General features: G+C 37.9%; 2 protein-coding genes across 2 annotated transcripts; one reads left to right on the top strand and one right to left on the bottom strand.

Moving 5' to 3' along the window:
• Positions 1 to 946: 946 nt before the first annotated feature.
• Positions 947 to 3,673, top strand: LOC306871653 (barH-like 1 homeobox protein; the record flags this gene model as incomplete). The annotated part of the gene is made up of 3 exons (XM_079419725.1): positions 947 to 1,340; positions 2,204 to 2,426; positions 3,409 to 3,673. 3 exons carry the CDS (start codon positions 947 to 949, stop codon positions 3,671 to 3,673), a joined length of 882 nt encoding a protein of 293 aa, XP_079275851.1.
• A 240-nt stretch (positions 3,674 to 3,913) lies between these two features.
• LOC306871648 (ATP-dependent DNA helicase DDX31-like) lies at positions 3,914 to 21,058 on the bottom strand. The gene is made up of 20 exons (XM_079419718.1): positions 20,705 to 21,058; positions 20,269 to 20,576; positions 20,111 to 20,186; positions 19,973 to 20,016; positions 19,832 to 19,902; positions 19,607 to 19,671; positions 19,293 to 19,337; positions 19,130 to 19,171; positions 18,963 to 19,027; positions 18,313 to 18,432; positions 17,913 to 18,019; positions 17,328 to 17,542; positions 16,382 to 16,549; positions 15,134 to 15,193; positions 13,182 to 13,232; positions 12,941 to 13,080; positions 12,387 to 12,471; positions 11,719 to 11,830; positions 11,129 to 11,324; positions 3,914 to 5,554 (listed from the first exon to the last, which is right to left on the bottom strand). The coding sequence occupies exons 1-20, from the start codon at positions 20,804 to 20,806 to the stop codon at positions 5,407 to 5,409; spliced, it is 2,220 nt and encodes a 739-aa protein (XP_079275844.1). The 5' UTR covers positions 20,807 to 21,058; the 3' UTR covers positions 3,914 to 5,406.
• Positions 21,059 to 22,689: the final 1,631 nt, after the last annotated feature.

Raw genomic sequence — 22,689 nt, 5'->3', positions numbered from 1 at the left:
CGCCTCTGTGAATCAAGCTTCATCTTTAAGTATTAATCTCTCAATAAAAAAATGTGATGTAATTTGTTCTTCTGGTTTTTTTTTTATTATTGGTCCCTGAGATATCTAAGAGTTGGAGTGGGGGTCTTTGGGTCTGTGCAAGTTTAAAATCCCTGGTTTAGGTGTTGGTTTGAAAGAGGAAAAAAGGAAACAGTGGTAAAGTGGTGAATGTAAAATCTAGCACCTTGTGCAGGATCCACGTCACGTATTATGTGTCTGCGATTTATTTAGAAGAGGGAGGGTTGACTATCTTTCTCCCCCTCCCACAACACATACGTGATCATCACCCCCCAAAAAACACCCTTTAACCAATAACGATGTGGCGCTCGGGACAAAGGCGGAATGGACACCTTTAAAAGCTGTTCCTCCTCCGGTATTGGCTGTTTCCTTGAGGGTGTCATTTTCAGGTCGTGGAGATCACAGCCTGTGTTACACAGGTTTAGTCCTCGCAGACCTGGTCTAGAACTTTACACATCAGCATCGAGGTTAGGTCAGAGGATTTGGGGCTTAGCAGGGTTGTAGTTGTGTCTCTAGAAAGCCAGATAAGTTTCCAAGCTAATGAATAGTTTTATAATGAGTGCTGATAGTGCTGTTCTTATGTAGTTGTACCTGTCCTTGGTGCTGAAACTGACCGGTGCACTTCACGGATTTGCTTTTGAGGGACTGTACGACAACAAATTCAACAAAACTGACCTGCAGTCAACGATAGGAGGAGGATCTGGTGTAAAAAAAAAATATATATAGGACCTTTTTCCCCTGGGATAAGATCTAAAGGAGTTTGGCGGACTTTAAAAAATGGCCAGAAAAATAATCTAAATTTACCGTTGTAAATCTACCAGTTTTCGCTGCATCAACAAAACCAGTGTCAGAAAGGACAAATGCACATTTGATATCGATTTGTCTCGCGATGGAGGTATCAAACGGGTCGAGCTTTGGGATCGAGTCTATACTTTCTCACAGACCGACCAGTCCGTGTGTGTCAAAGGGGGAGTGCAGGTCTCCAGCGGAGTTGAGCCCGCGGTCGGATCTAGACAGCGGCTGTTCGTCGCCTCCCTCCCCGAGACGGACTTCGGTGGAAGACGCGGTGCAAAGACACGCTCGCGCCCTCGGACTGGACTCTCCTTTACAAATATCCCAGCAACCGCGAACAGTCACGTCCTCGTTCTTGATCAGAGACATACTAGCGGACTGCAAACCCCTGGCAGCCTGTGCTCCTTATTCCAGTACTGGACAGTCAGCACAAGATAATGACTGCATGGACAAACTTCACAGCAATTCGTCCTCGGACAGTGAATATAGGGGTGAGACACACTAAGCTTTTAATTTTTTATATATAAAGCAAAAGATATACTAAAAAAAAATCCAATGCAGTTATATCATTTTATTATTAGTTTTAATTTTTTTAGATTAAGTTAAAATTGATATATGGTCACACACCGTTTTGCATTTTTACATTCAAGAAATTAGGTAAAACTTACTAAGTCAAGATAAATATGTAAATATATTTTTTAATGTTTAAAATAGAGATCTAAAATAAGAAATCAGCCGAAAACGGAGGTTTTTCTAAGAGATCACAAAATAAGTTCAAATATAAATAGGGAGCATTGCTGACCTTCGTCAAGAAAAAAATATTTTCTTTCTTTTTGACTCCCTATAACGCAATTCAGTGTAATTAATCGTTAAATTTATTTGTAATCGAAACATATGGCATTTAAATCAAAATTAATCCCTGTTTTGGAGGTCATTTTGCCCAAATCAAATGTCCTGATACAGGTTAAATCAACAGAGAGCCTGTTTGTTCACAAGTAAGCTCACAACTAACTGGCAATAAATGTGTTTCCTTCATTTTGGCTGTGAATTTGTCCATCTGATGATCAGATGTGTATCATAATGACAAGCCGCTTTTGAGACTTTAGTTCTCATTGCAGCTCATTTGAGCTGTTGTTTAAATTCTTAAATGCAAAATTACAACAAAATAATATTATCAAGAAGTGTTTCGTGCTGTTTAAATGCAGGTCTAAACCACAGGGGTTTTAAATAATGGAAATAACTGAATTTACTAATGGGAAAGGCAATATAACAAGCGTGAATGTGCTCTAGTAAGAAATGGCAATTCTGTCAAAATGCTAAACTCATGGTATAAATATGTGCATGGCGTTTTCAGTGAAGGACGAAGCTGATCGAGAAATCTCCAGCAGTAGAGACAGCCCCAGCTCCCGGCTGAAGAAGCCTCGGAAAGCGCGCACTGCGTTCTCAGATCACCAGCTGGCGCAGCTAGAGCGCAGCTTCGAGCGTCAGAAGTACCTCAGCGTGCAGGACAGGATGGAGCTGGCAGCGTCCCTCAACCTCACCGACACACAGGTCAAAACATGGTACCAGAACCGCAGGTGAATACAAACATTTTTTGCACACCGTCAAAGATGACACGCAGCTATTATGCGGGCCGAACCACTTTAAAGGCGTTTTAAATTTACAGGTTTTATACAAAATCACTATGGAAGGTTTTGTATTTCTGAAATAGGCCTGTTATAATATCAGTAGCCTATCGGTTATGTTTTTTCTTTCATGCTGTCAAAAAATTAAACCACAACGGGAAAAAGTTGTGCATATACAACCACGACTCCAACACATTTAGTCATAAATAATAAATTACCGCATCGTGTATTAATAATTTAGCTTCCGAGTAGTAATTAAACAATTGACAAAATTATCAATTATTTATCTGAAATGGCTCTTTGCTGAGTGACAATTTGACGGATGAGTGTTTCAGGATATTACACGGATTCATCCACGACGAACAAAAACTTTCCAAGAAGCGCCAAATAGCTTATTTGTTTGTATTAGTTCCCCCCCCCAAAAAAGCTCTGACTGCATTATGGCGCTGTTGGAAAAAAGCAAATATTTGTCATTTTATTCATGTTGTTTAAAGGCATTTTTGAAAAGCATACCATTTTCCAGAAAAAAAAGTAGCCTAGGCTATACTAAAAATTCACCTTCCACCAATTTTAAAAACACTTTTGAATCACGAGGTTTTCTTTGGGTTACTTTATTTGATCTGAGCAAATCGTTCCTTTTCGTAAAAAAATATAAATCAAAAGCCTAAAAACTTTAAGACATCGACACACCTAAAGGGGTCGTCTTTGTTTTATGGTTTAGTGTCACATGACAACAAAATGTCTTTCTGCACTTTAGTTAAACCACACCTTGATTTGATGGACAAGACTATTAAAATATATGAATTTAAAAAAACAACAGTAATATAACACCGAGATCATTTCCAACAATTTCAGTCATTTAGGAAGAAAGTTGATATATAAAGAAAACATGAACATGATGTTGCAAATTAATGAGGTTGTTTGTTTCAAACAGAACGAAGTGGAAAAGGCAGACAACAGTTGGACTGGAGCTCCTCGCGGAAGCAGGGAATTATTCAGCTCTACAAAGAATGTTCCCATCGCCCTATTTTTACCCTCAAAGTCTGGTGTCTAACCTCGACCCGGGACCAGGGTTGTATTTGTACAGAGGGCCGTCCGCGCCTCCTCCACCGGTCCCGAGGATCCTCCTGCACGGTCTTCAGGGCGGCGGAGAGCCAGCGTCTCTCCCCAGAGTCATACCGCGACATACGCCGCGATGAACTGATCCAACCTGACAAAAAACTCCAACCTCAGGAACGACAGGGTTGCGCTTGGACAATACCCAAGTATACTGAACATATAAACGCGCAATAATAGACTTTTCAAATGACTCTGACCAAAAGGTGAATGCTAACTATTTATGAAACTTTAAAGTGCGGAAGTAGTTATCAGAAAATTATTTGACGAGGTTCCATCACCTCATGAACCTCTTTACTGTTTTCTAAAAGAAGTTGCTTTTCCCCAAGAAATAGCGTGGTTTATTTGCACAAAATTATAACGCAAGCAAACCAAAATAAACATCCTAATAAAAACAACTGAATTCAACTGAACCATATGCAATATAATTGTGAATTTTTTTTATAAAAATGTATTGTAAGACCAAAATAAAACAAAAACAACACTAATAACTAACAAATGTAATTTGTTACCGATTAATGTGATTTGGTAGTTTTACAAAAGTTAAACCATTTTTCTGATGAAATGCACATATCAGTGCAACTAATGGCACTACAGCCTGTTCAGACAAAGAATCCGTTTTTGTGGAAATTGTGTTGTGTTCATGGATAGTTTACAACCCAGTTCAACAGACGCCAAAATACTTTTCTAAATAAAGACTGTGAATTTGTCACATAAGACAGGTACTTTATTCTTCGATATTCTCTTGGTCAAACAGTTTTTGCATATTAGTTGTGAATATATGGTGCATATAATGAGCTCTAAAATAAGAAAAAAAATGTCATTTTTATAACTGCATTAGAGCTGGACATCAAACCAACAGCCCGTGAACGCAGTTAAGCAATAAAAACAATCTTTTCCGTCTGTTTCCTGCGCTCATATTGTATAAATATTTACGTTTTTAATTAACATAAGCATATGCATTACTGCCAAAGGAAACCTTTTGTGAGCTCTCTTCACAAGCACTCTCACATCGAAACCAGCGTATATGGGTAAGTGGTTTGTTGTGTGGGTTTAATTGACCTATCATTACAGGCGTTTCATTATTACAGACCAATCAAATTTTTACAAGCGGCTTTTAAGCTAATAAAGCGACCGTGAAACGTAATATTCCGGTCAAATTTCTTTAAACGCTCGCAGCGGAGACTCGGCCAAAAGACAGCAGCTGGTGACCGGGCGAGTCAGACTCAACGCTTGGACAGCTGGTCAGCGTAAGCCTCCATACATATCCACCCCTATTTACCTGACCAAGCCAGGGAAATGAGCTAAAAAGCTTTTAACAAAGGCTATTTTTATGTGGTGTTCTTCTCATAACCTTGTGTACAACATGAAAGGCGCGCCATGTTTGGTCGCCAAATCGTTTGAATTCAATCCTGTGGAGAGTCCAAAATCTGATTAAAATAAACAAAACATGCATATTAAATACAATTCACTTTTATATCCAATTCAGTGACTATTACACCATTCTGTAAATCACATTGCTTAAATAGTCATATTTGTGGCAACACATTTATAATAAATTCACAGGTGAACTGACGGAGCAATAAAACATTTCATATGCACTTCATTCGATGAAGCCTATTTTACCATTTGCAAAGCTTTTTTTTGACGCAGATGGTAAAAGCAGGTTTTCAGACCACGCTGCTGACCATTCATGCTTTGTTACAGGTAAAAAAACAAAAAACACCTGTGTGTTCAACCCTGAGAATCCACCTGGCTGCAAGTACTCCGACCTCAGCATTAAAAGAGCCTCGGATCTCTCCGAAAGTCTTCCACTTTATGCTGCGGTAGATTGCTCTTCCTCTGCTTGACCTTTCTTCTTTTTCCTCTTCTTCTTAGACTTGGATGCTCCACCTATCCCACTGAGATACTCTGAGCGCATTAGGTTTGACACTCGCTCCTTCGCCGTGAGTTTCTTGGGAGGCCTGAAAAACATTTCAATGAACTTATCACTCTTGTGTGTATTTAAAAAGCCTTTCCTCCTAAAACCAATACAGAATAAGGAAAAAAGGGCGGAATTAAACATCTTAACCACAATGATAAAAAAGAACCGTGTGAATTCCTCTGAAAGTGTAAAGCATCCCGAAGCACGAATCTGAGATTTACTCTGTAAGAGGCGGTAGGTTGGCTGGCTGTCTTGAGACCGGCTGAACAAGTTTCCCACTGTCGTCAATAAAAGGCTCGTAGACAGCAGCGGGGGCCTGATGTAAAACTAGTGACTGTTTATCTAATCAATAACTCTGGAGCATGAAGCGTCGCTTTGGCCCCGTGGGGCTGCTTAAGCATCCAATACACGCATCTACCTCATGGTGACACGACACACTCTACCCCCGGGGCTTAGAGCGGCTATGAGACAGCAGTTATTGTTCTTTTGGTCCCCAAGCGCTCTACAGGAACCCCTACAAGGGATATGAAGCATGTACACAGATATACATGAAGGTGGTATAGTATAGAATGTCACTATATTTACACATACTGATTGAGCAGAAGTGATGCATTCACTAAGTAAGCGTTAATCTATAAAAGTTTTCCTTGGAAATACAGATTGTACCTCTGTAGAGACCTTCAAGCAGAGCTACTAAATGGAATGAGATTAAGCAAAATAAAACAATGGCATGTCCACAACAAACGCACTCAAAACTATTTAGCTTTAACACTCTGACAAGAAAGACGGACCAAAGAATGACAAAACGAACATCCAAATGCAGGAAGTCCAAATCTAGACACAGGGTCCCCTTACTTTCTGACCAATGAAACTGAGATTTGTCCATGAGTTTTCCCAGTCATTTATAATGACTAGATAAAAAAACAAAACATTACCGTTCAATAGTTAGGAGGCAGTTTTTTTTAATTATTAGTTTTATTGAGCAAGTGTGCATTAAATTGGCCAAAAGCTATAGTAAAGACATGTGCTATAAAAAAAACCTATTTAAAAATAATTCTATCCAAAGAATGCTGAAAATAATGCATCATCAATAATGTGTTTCTACAAAATATTAAGCAGTACAACTGTTTTCAACATTGATAAGAAATGCTTGGAGGACCAAATATATTAGTATATTAGAATGATTTCTGAAGGATTATGAGACACTGAAGTCTGCTGAAAATCCAGCTGTCATCACAAGAATAAATTGCATCTTAAAATAGTTAAAACAGTTGTTTAAATTATATTTCACAATACTAGATTTGATTTGACACTTGATCACTATATTCTCCATATTACATAAATTATATTATTAAATCAAATACATTAACTGTAAAATATTAATACATCATCATCCAAAAATAAAAAATAGAATTAAACTCACAGGGATCGGTGTGTGTGTGTATTTTTGGTTGCCTGTAATAGCCTCTCTCCCGTGTACCAGAGGTCTTTGTTGTTGCATCGCGTGTCAATAAGTGTGTGTATATGTTTATATTGGTGTGATCTGCTCATTAGAGAAATCTTGTCTGGACATGGACAGTGTACACCACAGTCGGCTGTAATGAAGTCTCTCCTGACAGGATGACGAGGCTCGACTGAGACCGTAAGACAGCACAGCACAACGCAGCGATATCACACACACAATTAGGCTGGGAATGGTAAATGTTAATAGGGCCAAAGCACTGACCAGTTAAGTGGTATCGGCATAGTGCGGCATGAATATTCCATACTGAGCGATGGCTGGTAAATATAGATGTCAGCTGTCAGCTATGACGGCTGATAAGTTCATTATGGCTGTTGTCTGGGCAGAGGAGGGAGAGTGTGAGTGCGTTATGGCTGCTCTGGGGCAGCTCCTCTGGGACTGACCTATTGTCCTGCTCCATGGGTTTCATTCACAGGTCCTGCTGCAGGTCACCCTGCCAATTACTAGTGGTTAGACACATGCTTCTCCCTATAGTGTCTGAGCCAGCATGTGGCACAAGTCAAAATTCAGTAGTACCATAAAGAAGTGTACATGTACAAACAAAGCCACAAAACTATTTAATACACAATTCTGAAATGGCTGAAATGAGCAGGGCTTCAAACAAATGAAAATAAATTTGAGGGAGCCACTGGATCCTAATTTAAACCAAATGACTTTCTTTTTTTAAAGCTGACAAGTTACAAAATCACTCGATAAAGACCGTTACAGTCACTGTTGTTCAGTGTGATAAGATATTTTAGTATATAAACTACAAACATTTAAGTTATTCAAAACTAGGTAGCTTTTGTAGTTGAATATAGTATCAATTTGTGCCATGTGTTTGGATCTTGTATGTTAAACAATAACCAATAATATTTGTTTGTTATAAATATTTAAATATTATAAACTATATTTGCCACAGTCCATATATTATAAACTATATTTATGCATTAAAAAAAAAAAGTAAACAAAAAATACTATAACATTTACATTTATTCATTTAGCTGACGCTTTTATACAAAGCGACTTACAATTGCTATATATGTCAGAGGTCGCACGCCTCTGGAGCGACTAGGGGTTAAGTGTCTTGCTCAGGAACACATTGGTGTCTCACAGTGGATTCGAACCCGGGTCTCTCACACCAAAGGCATGTGTCTTATCCACTGCGCCATCACCACCCTATAAAACTGTTTAAGAATATTATTACTTATTCATTGTAGAGTATCAGTTCTAAATTAAAAGCAACTTTAAAATTCAGATATATAGTGTATAAATGAATAATGGTATTAAAACAACACTTTCAAATATTTAAATTCAAATATTTATAACAAATATAAAAATGATTGGTTATTGGGTGTATTTATCCTTATGTACACAATGTCATATGAATAATATCAGTAAACTGACTGATGTAAAAAAGTAAAAAAAAAAAATCACAGAAAGAAGTTTTTAAGCAGACATGCATAAAAAAATAAGTGGTTCAGTGAGGAAGTCAGTAACTGATTCACTGACACTAATGGAGTGAGTCATATTCAAAACATTTTGGGGGGTTGGAAAGAAAAAAGATTCATAAGTGTAATTTCTTCGTGATTCAGACATTGCAACTTTGCACAAATAAAAACAGAAAACTTTCATGAAATGCTTCCCTGACTGACTCAATTTTAAAGTACCTTCACACATTTCTTTATCCTAATAGTTTTACATATAAAGCATTCTATAATGAAAGTAGCTACACACAGCGCCCTTCGACAATGGAATAAGATCTTGAGTAAAGAACGACTACCAGGAGTCTGTTTTCCACTCTGAAATTAAACGATGCAACTCCGTTAAATTTAATGCGTCACTAACATTGAGTAAAGCAACTTTAACATCAGATTTTACCAAACTACCTGACACCCCCTTTACAGCACAGAGACAGCACACAGGGGCTTTTGAGCCTTTATCTCAAAGGCACACTAAAGAACTGAAGGTGGGATGAAAGAGAGGGAAATAAAATACAGCAGAATACATTCACAATAACAGAAATTTTCAAATGACAGTTCTGGTCTAACAAGAGAACTGTGATCACTGCATGTGCGGGTCATCTATGAAACACGTGCTGAACACTAGAGGAGAGGCCCATATGTCAATATTCTTTATTTAAATGCGTGGATACAGATAAAGCTCCTCACTATGTGACAGTAATGACGTTCAGGGTGGTTTTTGGCTCTGGCTCGGTTTAATTAAGTGTCCTGTGGAGAATCTGACCACAGAAAGAAAGGCCTACACCAACACATCCATGCGTGAGGGCTAGTCTGGACATGGCCTTTGCTAACCAGACCCCACGCTTGCAACACCACATTCAATCCTGTGTGAAATGACCTCTAATAACCCTGCAGTGTCACTGGCCAAACCTCATAGTTAGTGGCCTAACAACCAAACTGTGATGTACTGGCCACATCATCAGCACATAATCAATCATCACCATTCTCATCCTCAGTCAAAAATTGTGCCAAGGACTTCCATCAGATTAAGTATACCAGTTTTTAGGACAAGAGTATAGTCTGTATAGAAAGCAACAAAAAAAAAAAAAACAGCTCTGTATAAAGGATGGCATATCCAACATACTTTGGGAATAACGCTGCTACTGCATCACACAAGGGAAAACAAGAGGGGTGAGTGTGTCAGAGGTGAAAGGTAAGACTTGCAGCTGCTAAAGGCAGGACTTGACTAGTCCTTTTTGACCCTGAAGAGCTCTGCTACAGTGAAAGACTCACAGCTGCCAAGAGTGTGTGTGAGCTGTGGGCTTTTCCAGGGCAGCGATACTGGCAATTTTCGGGGGAGCCATAGTGGGACATTTACACTAATTCAACGTCCTACAAAATGGCTCGAAGGCATTTCTCTTCCCTTTTCTTCAAGAAGTAACACTAGATAAGTGGATGCATCTTACAAAAGCAATAAAGGATTTTGGTGGTTTCATATAGGTTGTGTTTTGCTAAACACCAGATTTATAGTTTGCTTAGAAAAATGTCAAAAGCACTTTGGTACGTAGTCGATACTGAAATAAAAAATCAAACAATTCCTTTTCTTTCTACAGCACATGTACTGAGTCTATGGACTCAATTTGGTTTTGCAGTGGCTGTTTAAACACATCTTGATCTGAGAAAAGCAAATCAAACATTTGTTTCTTTTTAATAAATAAATCATAATAGTACTTCATAGTATATTTTGTTGAAACTCATATAGAGAATCTATAGGTATCGATTGCTGAAATTTTGGTATGACAGCTTAAAGTCAAATAATGCTGCATTCCCAATTCCATCTATAATAATGCACTTCTGTTTTGAAATTCTGGGATATGCTACTGTTCAAACGTTTGGGGTCGGCAAGATTTTTTTAAAAACGGCATTTAGTTGATCAAAAATACAGTAAAAACATCAACACTGTGAAATATTACTACAATTTAAAAAACTGTTTTCTATTTTAATGTATTTAAAATGTAATTAATTCCTGTGATGGCAAAGCTGAATTTTCAGCTGCCATTACTCCAGTCTTCAGTTTCACAGAAATCATTCTAATATGCTGATTTGATGCTCAAGAAACATTTCTTATTATCAGCGCTGACAACAGTTGTGCTGTTTAATGTTTTTCTGGGAACTAATACATTTTTAGCCAGGATTCGATAAATAAAGTTCAAAAGAACAGCATTTATTTGAAACAGAAATCATTAAAAATATTATAAACGTGCTTACTGTAATTTTTGATCAATTTAATACATCCTTGCTGAAAAAAGTATTAACTACTTAAAAAAAAAAAAATTCGCTGACCCCAAACATTTGAATGGTGGTGTAAATGACATTGAGCTAATCAGAACACTTCCCTTTAATTACAATCAAAGGAAAATGTAAACAAAACAATGAAAACTTAAAGAAACTAAATTTTAAAAAAGAGCTCACAATTTCAAACCTTATGTGGAAAAAACCCTAAAGATGTTACAGAAGCCACAAGGAAAAATGTACAATCAAACAGAACATGGCTTAATTTATCTAAAAGCAGAACTAGATCATACTATCTGGCAGTGCAAACTGTTTGACAGATTCATAAATTAGTCCAACTGCTGAAAACTTGCAGTACCTCTTGGCTTTGTCTTTGCCCTTCTTGGAGTCTTTGCTGTTGGCAGGATTAGTGGTTATGGAGCTGCCCAGGCCCTGGGGTGCGTCCCTCAGGCCAAAGCTCTTAGCAGCGTGGCCCAGGTGCAGGCTGCGGATGTGGAAGATGTGTTTCAGATTGGAGGGGTACGTGGTGTATGCTCTCAGGAAAGACTGCAGTGCTACAGGACCAAAAAAAACAAGTTACAGCCCACATAGCAGATTTTTCCAAGCAGTTTCACTGGCAATAAAGGATTTTAAACGCTTTTTTAATGTTAATAATATTGCTTTAATTAATTGATTTTACATATTAAACTGTTTACAAATAAAATATTTTACACTCAATACTTTGTTATTGTATTTATTAAAATACTTTATTGAATACAAATAACTTGCAATGCCAAGAGAAATAACAATTATGGTTTAGAGGTTATATGGTTGTAAAAAAAAACAAAAACAAAAAAAAGCTAGCTCCATTTCTTCTATGTAATGAAAATGTAGCTGGGCCGCAAAACTGTAGAACAAAATATTAGTTTAACACAGTAACCCTACATGATAATTAGTTTTTCGGCTTACCGCTCTTCGCTGTTTTCAGAGACTCGTTATTGGCATGAACATAATTCTCAAAGTCAGTCTGTAATACAGTGGCTCTCTCTCGCACCTCCTGCTCAAAAGCAGCAGCTGATCTCTGCACAGTCACGTACAAAGAGACACACATCAAAGATAAACAAAAATCGGAGTAGAATGAATGCATTGCATTCCAGCAATTATGCGAGAGAAGAAAAAAAAAAATAAAAAAAATAAAATATCACATTTTATATTAAAAGCCAATAAAAACCAACAGCATCACAAACTTTATTGGTTACACCCTAATGACACCTCCCCTCCCCATCAATGACCTCTGACCCTCAAATGAGGCTGCTAACAAGGGGGGTGGCACGGGTGAGGATTACAACCAGCCGATTGGTGCTGGGAGGGAAAAGGACATTAAATCAGGATTAGGACTGACTGAGCACTGGCAGAAACATTCGCTCATTGTTGTCAGACGGCTCTCATTGTTGAGAGAGAGAAAAAAAAAAAAGAAAAAAAAAGAGAAAGCCATTCTTCTCCCACAGCTGTTCTCTAGATCTGCATTTTTAACCACATGCGATCTTCAACCAAGATAGAAAAGTTATAACAGTTATGCACAGTCCAACAAGTCAACACTGAATCGTTGATTCAGAGGCTTAGATGTCAGAAGTTACCTTATTGTCCCATTTCCCTCTGCCTTTGAATCGCTCGTCCTTCATCAGATTGGCCAAGATGTCCTCCATCTTCATCTCGGACAAACTGAGGGTGTAGATGGATATTATACATAAATATATTAATCACTGGGAAATAAATAAATTGCACCAAACATTTTCCTGATTGTAAGTTTAGATAGTTTAGCTCAACGTATCGAGCCCTGCTAACCCTACCAAACTCATTTTGATCATCCTTTAGTCCTGTAAACTGTAACGTGAGCCAAATATCATAGTCCTTGTGCCAGCAGAACAGATTCATTCTGCTCTCATGCAGAGAGACTCAGAGTGTGTGTTTTCTCTCGACACAGGCTTCTAGTGCCGAGATCAGCACCGAGTCATCAGTCCAGCTTTTGACTGTTATATTGTGGGCTTTGGAACAGAGACCATCTTTAATCACAGTGTCAGGGACTGGACTTCATCCACACATCAACCAGGACCTGCCCTAAAGTCCCCTACTGCTGTGTTCATCAAAATGATAAGTAAATGTGATATAGATGAGACGCCAAGCAGCACACCTGATGTTGTGATTGGCCAGCACATCCACAAAAGCCATCTCAGAGGGGGTAAGGAAGAGCAGGCTGCTGCCCTGAGCTCCAATTCGTGCTGTGCGGCCCACACGATGAATGTACTCCGCCGCGGAAACAGGAGGGTTATACTGAAACAGAAAGATATTTATTTAAAAAAAAAGTAGTACTGGAAATTTGAACAGTTCAGTAACAGTAGCAAAACTAGCGATGTGCAATGAAGAAATCTAACCTGAACAATCCACGTAACCTGAGGCAGATCCAATCCACGTGCAGCCACATCCTAAGGAGAAAATAAACAACAAAAATATTTCAATATTAATTTAAACAGACTTCATTAACTAAATAAAAAATAAAAAAAATCAATCAACAAAAAGGAGGAGTAAATTGGGGAAGATGTATAACCAGAGTTATTGTCAACTAAAACAACCAGAAATTATTTTCAGTTATTGAAATAAAAGATAGAAAACCCACACTTATTTCAGTTAGTTGCCAAGGCAACAGTTCTAATTAATTTTTGTGTTTTTTAAATACTAAAATCACTAAAACTGTATATTCATGACAAAAGCACATAAAATTACTAAAACTTAAAATAAAAAAAGAAAATATAAAAAAGGTAATTTAAAATACTACGAAGTTGTACAATACAATATAAAAACAGTAAAATAACACTGTGTGGAATAAGACTGATGGACCAAGACATATTCACCTAAATCTAAATTCTAAATCTAATCTCATTCTTGTTCCATAATTTTCAGTCATATTCTAGCTTGGTTTGTCATGACTCAGGCTTTATTTGTTGGTCTGACTAGTCCAAACAATGTCCTAGATTGACCTGATTCACTCTACTGAATTTAGTGTATTGCCTTATTTTACAAATCTATTGCCACGCTATGCTATTATGATTTTGGAGCTAGACTGATATTTACAGCTCCCTCCTCGTGCGACTAAATCTGCTTCCTAATGGTTACCAGCACTGAGCTTTAACCACTATGCCACACTATTGTTTTTTGGACAATTTTCAAACTTAACTCCAGCTCTCAACCTCAACTAGCCTAAACTCTCAGCTGAGGTGTCTGGAGCTGGTACAGATGGAGACCAACACAACGCCATGCCAGGCTGTCAACAGGAATAGAAGCACTCATTTACTCCAGGAGCCCTTCTGCAGAGTGACAAGATGGAAGAAGAGGAGGTGGAGGAAAGGGACGCACACCTGTCCATACATTTTTTTAATCAACTGTTATGTAGCTTGAGCTACATCATTAGAATAATGCATTAATGAGTCATTTAACAAATGTTTATTTTAAAAGAACCCTTATATTTTAAGAGTTTCCTCAAAGGGGGTTCACAAGTTCATGAAAAGCTTATAATTAATTATATCCAATATAAAATGAAAATAAATGGGACTGTATGCTAATCGTGATACAGCTTAGTGTGATAATCAAATCAAAGACTGCAATATAACTAAATAACTTTATAGACTTATGAGTTTTGGAGTGAAGCACAGGCAGCTCGTGATCCAGAGTGTGTTAGTGTCTCTGAGTGGCTCAGTTCACAGTAAATACTGCAATCTCAATCTCTGCATGTACTGCGAGCTTAATGTGCATTTGGGAAGGCAACGTGCACTAGGTTTACTTTATTAATACAGAATTACACCAGTATTCCACTAATATAAAAGCTTGAGGATCTGAAACGCTAAATAGCATGAGAGTTTGAACTGCTGAAAATGAAGAACATAAGACATAAATATTAGTATTGTAATTTGCACTGCAACTACTATAATTATCAAATATGAATAAATTTTGCAGTACAGTTGTAATTTAAAACAGTAATACATTTCTGTCTTCATTTTATAATTAGATGTAAATAGTATATAATTATTATTCCTCACACAAAATGACAACACCTTTTTTCCCATATAACATAGTAACTGAATGCAATAATTAAAAATGTGTTTATATTTTAACCTTTTGAAAACTACATATTTTCTCTTTTAATTGGTATTTTATAAATTTTATAGGTTTAACAAGATCTTACAATTTAAAAATCATTTTATGTATTTCTGAAACCTGAGCAAACAGGCCCTCAGGTATGAATAAACCTGACTGGGAATCACTCTAGACTCTAGACTGCAGACATGGTCAGACAGTTACCATACAAATTGCGCCTTTTCAAATTACTTACCGTGCACAGCAGAATGCCGGTTTTACACTGAGAGAACTCCTGGAAGACTTCAGTGCGCTCCTGAAGGGAGAAAAACAGGAAAGTTCATTGCCATTATGTTTCTAAAGCGGTCAAACACTGTACAAAAGAGAAACACATGAGCTTAATCTTTAATTACAAAGTTATGTGAGCCAATATTTCAGCAAAATAATTTCTGAATTTATATCAGAACAAAAGGCAAGGCAGAAACACGGATGAGAGCCCATGTGAAGATGGGATGTCCGACAGCTCCTCTCTCTTTTTCTGCATGGAGCACAATCTGTTGTGCTCTGGAACAGCTGCCCGTCTCCTGCAGCTCTCCTCAACGGAGGAGACGTCCAGAGCTCAGCCTGTGCTGTCCCATTACCAAACCCATCCATAACACTACAGGCCAGCACCACACCCAGACCTGCTCTCTCATACATCTGACCAAGAGACTTCACAGTCCCCTGCCCTTCCAGTGCCATATGGGCAACCCACGGCAGCTTCATTTATGTGGGGGTGAGGGTGCAGGTTGGACAGTGGCAGGATGCAGTTCCCCTGACACTGCCACAGGGCACCGACTGCTGCTGTTGCCTGAACGCCAGCTGGCTGAGGGCCGCAGACCCCACCGGTCAACCAGACCATGATGGTCTAACCTAGTGTCATATGTTGCTAGTTATTCTGGATGCTTTTAAGACACATGGTCATTTTAGCAGAAATAGAAGCATGGGCTCCATTAATGTGTTGTTGTAGTCTGACATTTGTTCAGATTTCTACATCAATTTACAGTCTGGAGATGATGATGCTGGTTGCCCAAAGGTCAAGGCATTCCACAGCTTTGAGCTGACAGATTTAATAGAAAATCACAAAGTATGATGGTCAAGATTTTTTACCTTCAGACTATGATTCCATGTTTGATATTTTGATTCAGTTTTAGAACACATTGTGTTCATTTGTCACACATCTAGCAATAAGGTACGCGTTTCTGCGTGATTTAGCTGTATTTGGAATGACTTGAAAGACTGGGAGTATGTGATCCTCAGTCGTGTATGATGCCCATTTTTTCTCTGTAACTTTTTATAAAGTTGGCAAGTGCATGATGTCTACTGTTTTAAAAATCTGTTCCTATTCAAGTGTTGTGTAGTGTATTTCAGCCTTAAGGTAAAATCTGAATATTTAATTGCTGACTGAATAACAAAAGTGAGGCTATATAGGACAGATACATATACTTTACACATAATGTCTGACCTCTTGCCTCATGCTGCCATGAAGCCTGCAGAAGTTAAGGGATGCTGAGGTATGTTTGGTTGATGTGGTGCTGGACTTCTCACAGAGGACTGCAGTGAAGAGAGTAAGCAGAAACTCCACAGCCTCACAGCTGGATATGAAAATGATCAGCTTCTGCCGCTGCTCAAACTACAAACAAAAACACAATAAAATACTGAAGTCCAGTAACAGCTACTGTGCATGTAACATGAGCAAAATACTTTATTACAGTAAGCCCTAGCAGTAATAACATTGTTGGTTATCAGTTATAATATTTTGGTAAATATTTTGATTTTAAGGTCCAATTCTCTCTATTAACAAATCATTAACTATGACTTTTGACTCAAACTCCTAATTTGTGGCTTATTAATTAGTTAGTAAGGTAGTTGTTAAGTATTGGGTAGGATTAAGGATGTAGAATATGGTCATGCAGAATATTTGCTCTATAAGTACTAATAAACAGCCAATATGTTAATAATAGGCATACTAATAAGCAACTAGTTAGAGAGAATTGGTCCCTATACTAAAGTGTTACCAGTAACTGAACTACAGTTCAAACATTTGGGGTCAGTAAAATTTTTCTGAAAGAAAACAAGGATGCAACAAGAATAAGGATGCATGAAATTGATCAAAAGTGACAGTGAAGACATTTAGAATATTTCTTGAGAACCAACTCAGCATATTAAAACGATTTCTGAAGGATCACATGACACTGAAGACTAGAGTAATGGCTGCTGAAAACATCACTGGAATAAACTACATTTTAAAATAGAAAAAATTCCAGATTACTTCTTTCCATATTTGGAAGGTTATAAAATGGTAAAATAATTCACCAGGCCAAACTGAAATGACTTGAGGTGATCTACAGAGTAACACAACAATACAAGTGAGCGTTAATAACTGGGCTTTAACATATGGTGTCCCGTACCTTGCATTTGGCCAGAATAAAGGCAGCCAAACAGACCAGGTGGAGCTTGCTGGGCACCACCACAACGTGCTGCTGCAGCCTCTCAGGCACCGCATAGCTGTCTGACAGAGCCTGAGGGGCCGCCTGGGGACACGCTTCAACTGTCTCCTCACTCCCCTCTGACACATGGATACTCACAGGCTCCTTCATACTGATACTGGCTAATCGGGACAGTCCTGGATGTGAAGAGAACAGGATCAGCATAAACGGTTACACACCTATGTAGATTGTCACCAAAATGCTTTTGTGATCAAAATGTTATGAAAGTAAGAAGTTTTTGTGACCCAGCACTACCGCAAACAGGAGGGTGCTAAAGGGGTTCATAAATTTCAGTTTTCAATGGGATAAAGAGCCTGTTCTATCATGCAAAGAAGAGAAAGACTGGACTTGAGAGACAAAAACTCCTGTCAGCTCATCCTAGTCTGTTTCCACTAGAATAAAGCCAGTACGGTACCTCCCATAGTCTAAAGCGTGCGCTTATGCCACTGTCTCACTTTACATCCAAACATACTCTGAACAGTGGTAGCGAGCAGACGATAAGCTTACCCTCGGTGAGTGTGGCTGAAAGCAACACATTCTGCCTGGCAAGTCCAGTGGCATTCAGAGCATTCAGAATCACAGTCAGATCTTTCTCAAAGCCCAAATCCAGAGTCCTTCAAAACAGCATGGATGAACTAATCGTTCCATATCATTCTCAGTTCAAATCAGAAAAAAATGTATTTGTTTATTGTTTATTTAATGCCATATCAGCAACAATGTCTATATTCATGGCAAAACTATTTACAATAATATAACATTTTCTTAAGCAGCAATCACTATACAAAAAAACAACAATAGTACTGATAAAATTCATATAGAATCTTTCATTTTAATCGATGATTAAAATTCTAAAATGTTTCCAAGAGGGACCTTTTTAAAAATGTCTCAAATCAGTAAACAAACTGACCTGTCGGCTTCATCCAGAATGAGCCAGCGCACAGCGCTGAAAGCAATACTTAGAGTGTTCTTTATGTGGTCCACCAGTCGGCCTGGAGTCGAGATCAGAACATTAATGCCCTTCCTCAGTCTGAATTCAAGACAAAGACAAGCAAAAACATATGGAAACACAGCAAGACATAGCACAGACTGAAGTGATATTGCAGAATGAACTATACACTACTGTTAAAGTGTTAAGTCAGTAAGATTTTAATGTTTCTGACAGAAGTCTCTTACACGCAAAGGCTGCATTTATTTGATCAAAAATACAGTAAAGCATGTGATTTGCTGCTCAAGAAACATTTCTTATTATCAATGTTGAGAACAGTTGTGCTGCTCACAATTTGTAGAAACTGACATTTGTTTTCAGGGTTCTTTGATGAATCTAAATTTTAAAGAACAATATTTATTTGAAATAGAAGTGTTTTGTAAAATGCTAAATGTCTTTGCGGTCACTTTTGATCAATTTAATGCATCTTTGCTGAATAAATTCTGTAATTACTCGAAATGGATCTGTAATGCAACATGCAATACTTTTACACTTGAATAAATCACCAGAAATCTGATTCAGACCCGTTGTAGTAGATATATGTATTTTGTGTGGCTGTGTGTGCTGTTAACCTGGCCTTTTCTGCTTTTCTCTTCTCTCCTCCCATCAGAACTCCAGGCACAATCCAAGTGAAAGGCTGAAAATAATAATTACAGTGAGTGACTTTTAAAGATTGAAAATGTAGTGGTTCAATTATGTCAACACAGAACAATAATTTAGCAAAAGTACAAATCCTCACTTTTAGAAGCTTCTGAAACATCTGAAAGCTCTGCAGGGCAAGCTGAAGGACAACCAGACACAGATCCATGTTGGAAGGAAATAAAAAAAGGGTACATATGAGTGGAATATGCTATAAGAAAAATCAGAAGATGATGATGGTTTTGTATCATTTAATACAATACCTCTCTGGTGGGAACAATCACAACAGCCAAAGGCCCATCTGATCTCTGAAAAAAATATTATACTTAATTTAAGACATCAAAACTTGATGCACATAATGGTGCGTTAGCTATTTTATGGATAACATTACTTCTGACTCCAAATTAATTTTATCAATTAATTTCAATGTTTATTATAATACAACACAGTTGAATGTCTGACTGCTAATGACCCCAATTTCTACACACAATCAATAAATGACAATCGTTTCAAAATAAACAAATGTACTACTTTAGGCCAAATATGTGTGTTGTTTTAGACATTCAGGCTGACTTGCCTTCACTTTAGGCTGCATCGCTTGTAAGAACTGAACCACTGGAATTCCATAAGCCAATGTTTTTCCTGCAGGACACATGTAAGACAAAATATGAATAATCACATCTTTTAAAGTTTTAACATTAGAGTTACTACTACATAAGTATTTTTTGTAAACAATATAAATAAACTGAACATTCAATATTTTATTACATTTTGTATACATTAATCATTGCAGGAATCCCACCTGATCCAGTCTGTGAGCGCACGACAGCATCTTTACCAGACATCAAAACTGGTATAGTTTTCTTCTGGACACTAAAAACACAGATGAACATGAGAAAATGCAAAGAGGTGGACAATAAAAGGTAAGACGAAGCTACAGTACCTCGTCATGCTGGTCACATTCAACACCTTATGGAGCGTTGCCACCTGTAAAATAGTTTAGGTGAAGCGAGAAAAGTATAAGACAGCAGAAGCGTTTTAGTTGAGAGATTTGTTATGCGATATTGAAGTTTGTTCGTACCAGATGAGGATGTAGATTGAGTTCTTCAAACATGTTGCTGGTGAAGACTTTCTCCTTTACTTGATTTACAGCAGGACTGGGAGAAAAAAATACAAGTAAATTGCATGCAAAGGTCCATTCCAGGTCCATTCATACAAGCTCAAATGTGTTGCATCTACCTGAGGACATCAGGGATCTCTGGGTTGTTTCTGAAGAGAGACGATGTCTTGATAAATGGTCTGCCATGCTCTTCGGGTGCTTTCTTTGAAAATGTTTTCACCTTTAATGGGGACTTTGCGGCAGAGTTTTCTCCCTGGTCCGCCTTCTCCTCTGTGTCTCTATTATTACTCCTCTGAGAGGGGCTTCTGGGGGTTTGCAACTTTTGCTTATGTGTGTGCTGTTGACCAGTTTGATTAATCTTCCTCTGTTTGGAAGCGCTGCTCTCCTGGGGCTCAAAGACAGCCTTCCTCTTTGATTTTTGCTTTTTCTTTAACATCAACACAAAAGGTACAGCACTTTAGAATGAGGCTGAAAGAAACTTGTGTGTAAAACTTGTGAGTACATCAGTGTGCAATGAAAATTACAGCAACAGCATAGGGAGCAAGACTGACTCACCTGTGCCCATTTCTCTGCTGTTGACAGAGGTCTTCGATTTGTCTTTTTGTGAAACGTTACCGGAGCTGAGAAGATGTTGAGCATCAGCACGTCCTCAGCCATGATAGTAAGCAGGCTATTAAAACAGGTGCTGTAGTAGCTAAATAACTACACTACACTCGCACAGACACGTCAGACTACTCACAAGATGATAAATGGCTCATTATCTTTCCTTTGAATGGCGGAAATGTATGTTGACAAGTGATATTCACTTTAAAACAGCAAAACACAACACAGACAGCTGTACATATATGAAGTGAAGCTCCACACGTGTTTTTCCTGCGTCCACCACAACGTGAGGAAGTTTCCGGGTATGACGTTACCAAAATAAACGTCCCGGTGCTTTTTTTTGGCGACTCGAAGGACATTTAACGCATCTCATTGGAGATATACAGTATATAGTAATCTGCTGCTAATTATGTTAATGCTGGGTACACAATAAAATATTTTTTTAAATCTGATAAGATCTTTAAAATGTGAGAGACCACAAACATGAGGACAAAAAATATCCTAGATTTAACCGTTTTGCTCCTATAGTGTGTGGTGTGCCGCGATGTGACAAAGATTTTCAACCAGAGTCCCGACTGTGAACACGGGAAATCTCGCAAAATCTCTGGAAAATTGAGAATAAACAAGATTATTTTTTATTGCAATTTTTCAAGGGCAATAACCTATAAATTACATCAAATACAATAATATAAACAAAAAAACAACAACAACAATAATAAATAAAAGGAAATTAAAAAGATAAAGCAATAAGAAAATTACATTTCCTTAAACAAGTATAAATAACTAGAAGCTAAAGTTCGAAGACAAACTTTGATGTTGGCTTGGCCTCTACAAAAGAGCCAGAGTACTTGTGTGTCCAGAGTTCTTGAGCTGCTCCGCTGCAAAAAAACATACCACAGTAATTTTCTAGGGCGCTTGCTATTTTCTATTCTAATAAAAAGCCTACTAGGCTGAGGCATTTTAAAGGGATAGTCCACCCAAAAATGAAAATTCTGTCATCATTTATTCATATCATTCCAAACCTGTATGACTGACTTTCTGTGGAACACAAGTTGGATATTTTGAAGAATGCTGTTAACAGACAGTTTTGGGCCCCATTTATTTCCACTGTATTTTTGTCCATACAATGGAAGTCAAACAGAACCAAAACTGTTTGGTTACCAACATTCTGTATTCCTGAGAACAGACAACGTCATACAGATTTTGAATGACATGAACGTGAGCAAATGATGACAAGATTTTCATCTTAGCACCTTTTCTCTAACACTGTATAAGCTTAAATATGAATCTTTCTAACATTATAAAAATCACATCACATTTCTTTTCTACGTAGTACAGATTTGAAATAAAACCCTTGTTGAAAATCAGTCTTTGTTCAGAGTATAAACAGATTAGGGTGCTACAAACCACAGGGAGCTCAGGGAATACTTCCTCATTCAGACGCATTTCATTTTTGTAGCATCTTCTCCCTTTGGATATACACTGGCCCTCATGTTTACATATTTGGAGGAGATGCATATTCTGGACCTCATCTGCTGTAATTAAGACAGTGGCTGCCTGTCATAGCACACTATCTGAAGGGAATTTAAAAATCAGCCTGTTAACATGTTCCTCTAACCAGTGTACTTAACTCCTCTCCCCCCTGTGGGAGTCATCCAGTGACCTCAAAGAAAGGAAGAGAGAAGGAGAGCAAATTTAATAAAGCAGCATCGACTGGTTTCCTTAGCATAAGACCACTGAAGCGGGACTAATACTGCCACCACAAAGGGTTTGGCCAGTCTGCTTTTTCTCACTATGTTAATTAAACATACGCTGAATTAGCAGGTGCCATGCACTCCCATGAGTTTACACATGGTCAGATGGCAAGAATGACTACAGTGGTTGGGTAATGTAATTTTCCCATGAAGAATTTGGAGACATGGCAGCATTAATTAAAA

This window comes from Barbus barbus (genome assembly GCF_936440315.1).
Source record: "Barbus barbus genome assembly, chromosome: 6".
NCBI lineage: Eukaryota > Metazoa > Chordata > Actinopteri > Cypriniformes > Cyprinidae > Barbus > Barbus barbus.
This window is presented reverse-complemented; position numbering and strand designations above follow the sequence as displayed.

Excerpts from the sequence above, each read along its gene's own strand:
- LOC306871648 (XM_079419718.1), bottom strand. The coding sequence starts at position 20,806 with ATGGCTGAGGACGTGCTGATGCTCAACATCTTCTCAGCTCCGGTAACG. Across the intron at positions 19,172-19,292 it reads TGATTGTTCCCACCAGAGAG|CTTGCCCTGCAGAGCTTTCA; the intron begins GTATTGTATTAA and ends GTTGTCCTTCAG. Across the intron at positions 13,081-13,181 it reads AGGTTACGTGGATTGTTCAG|TATAACCCTCCTGTTTCCGC; the intron begins GTTAGATTTCTT and ends TTTCTGTTTCAG.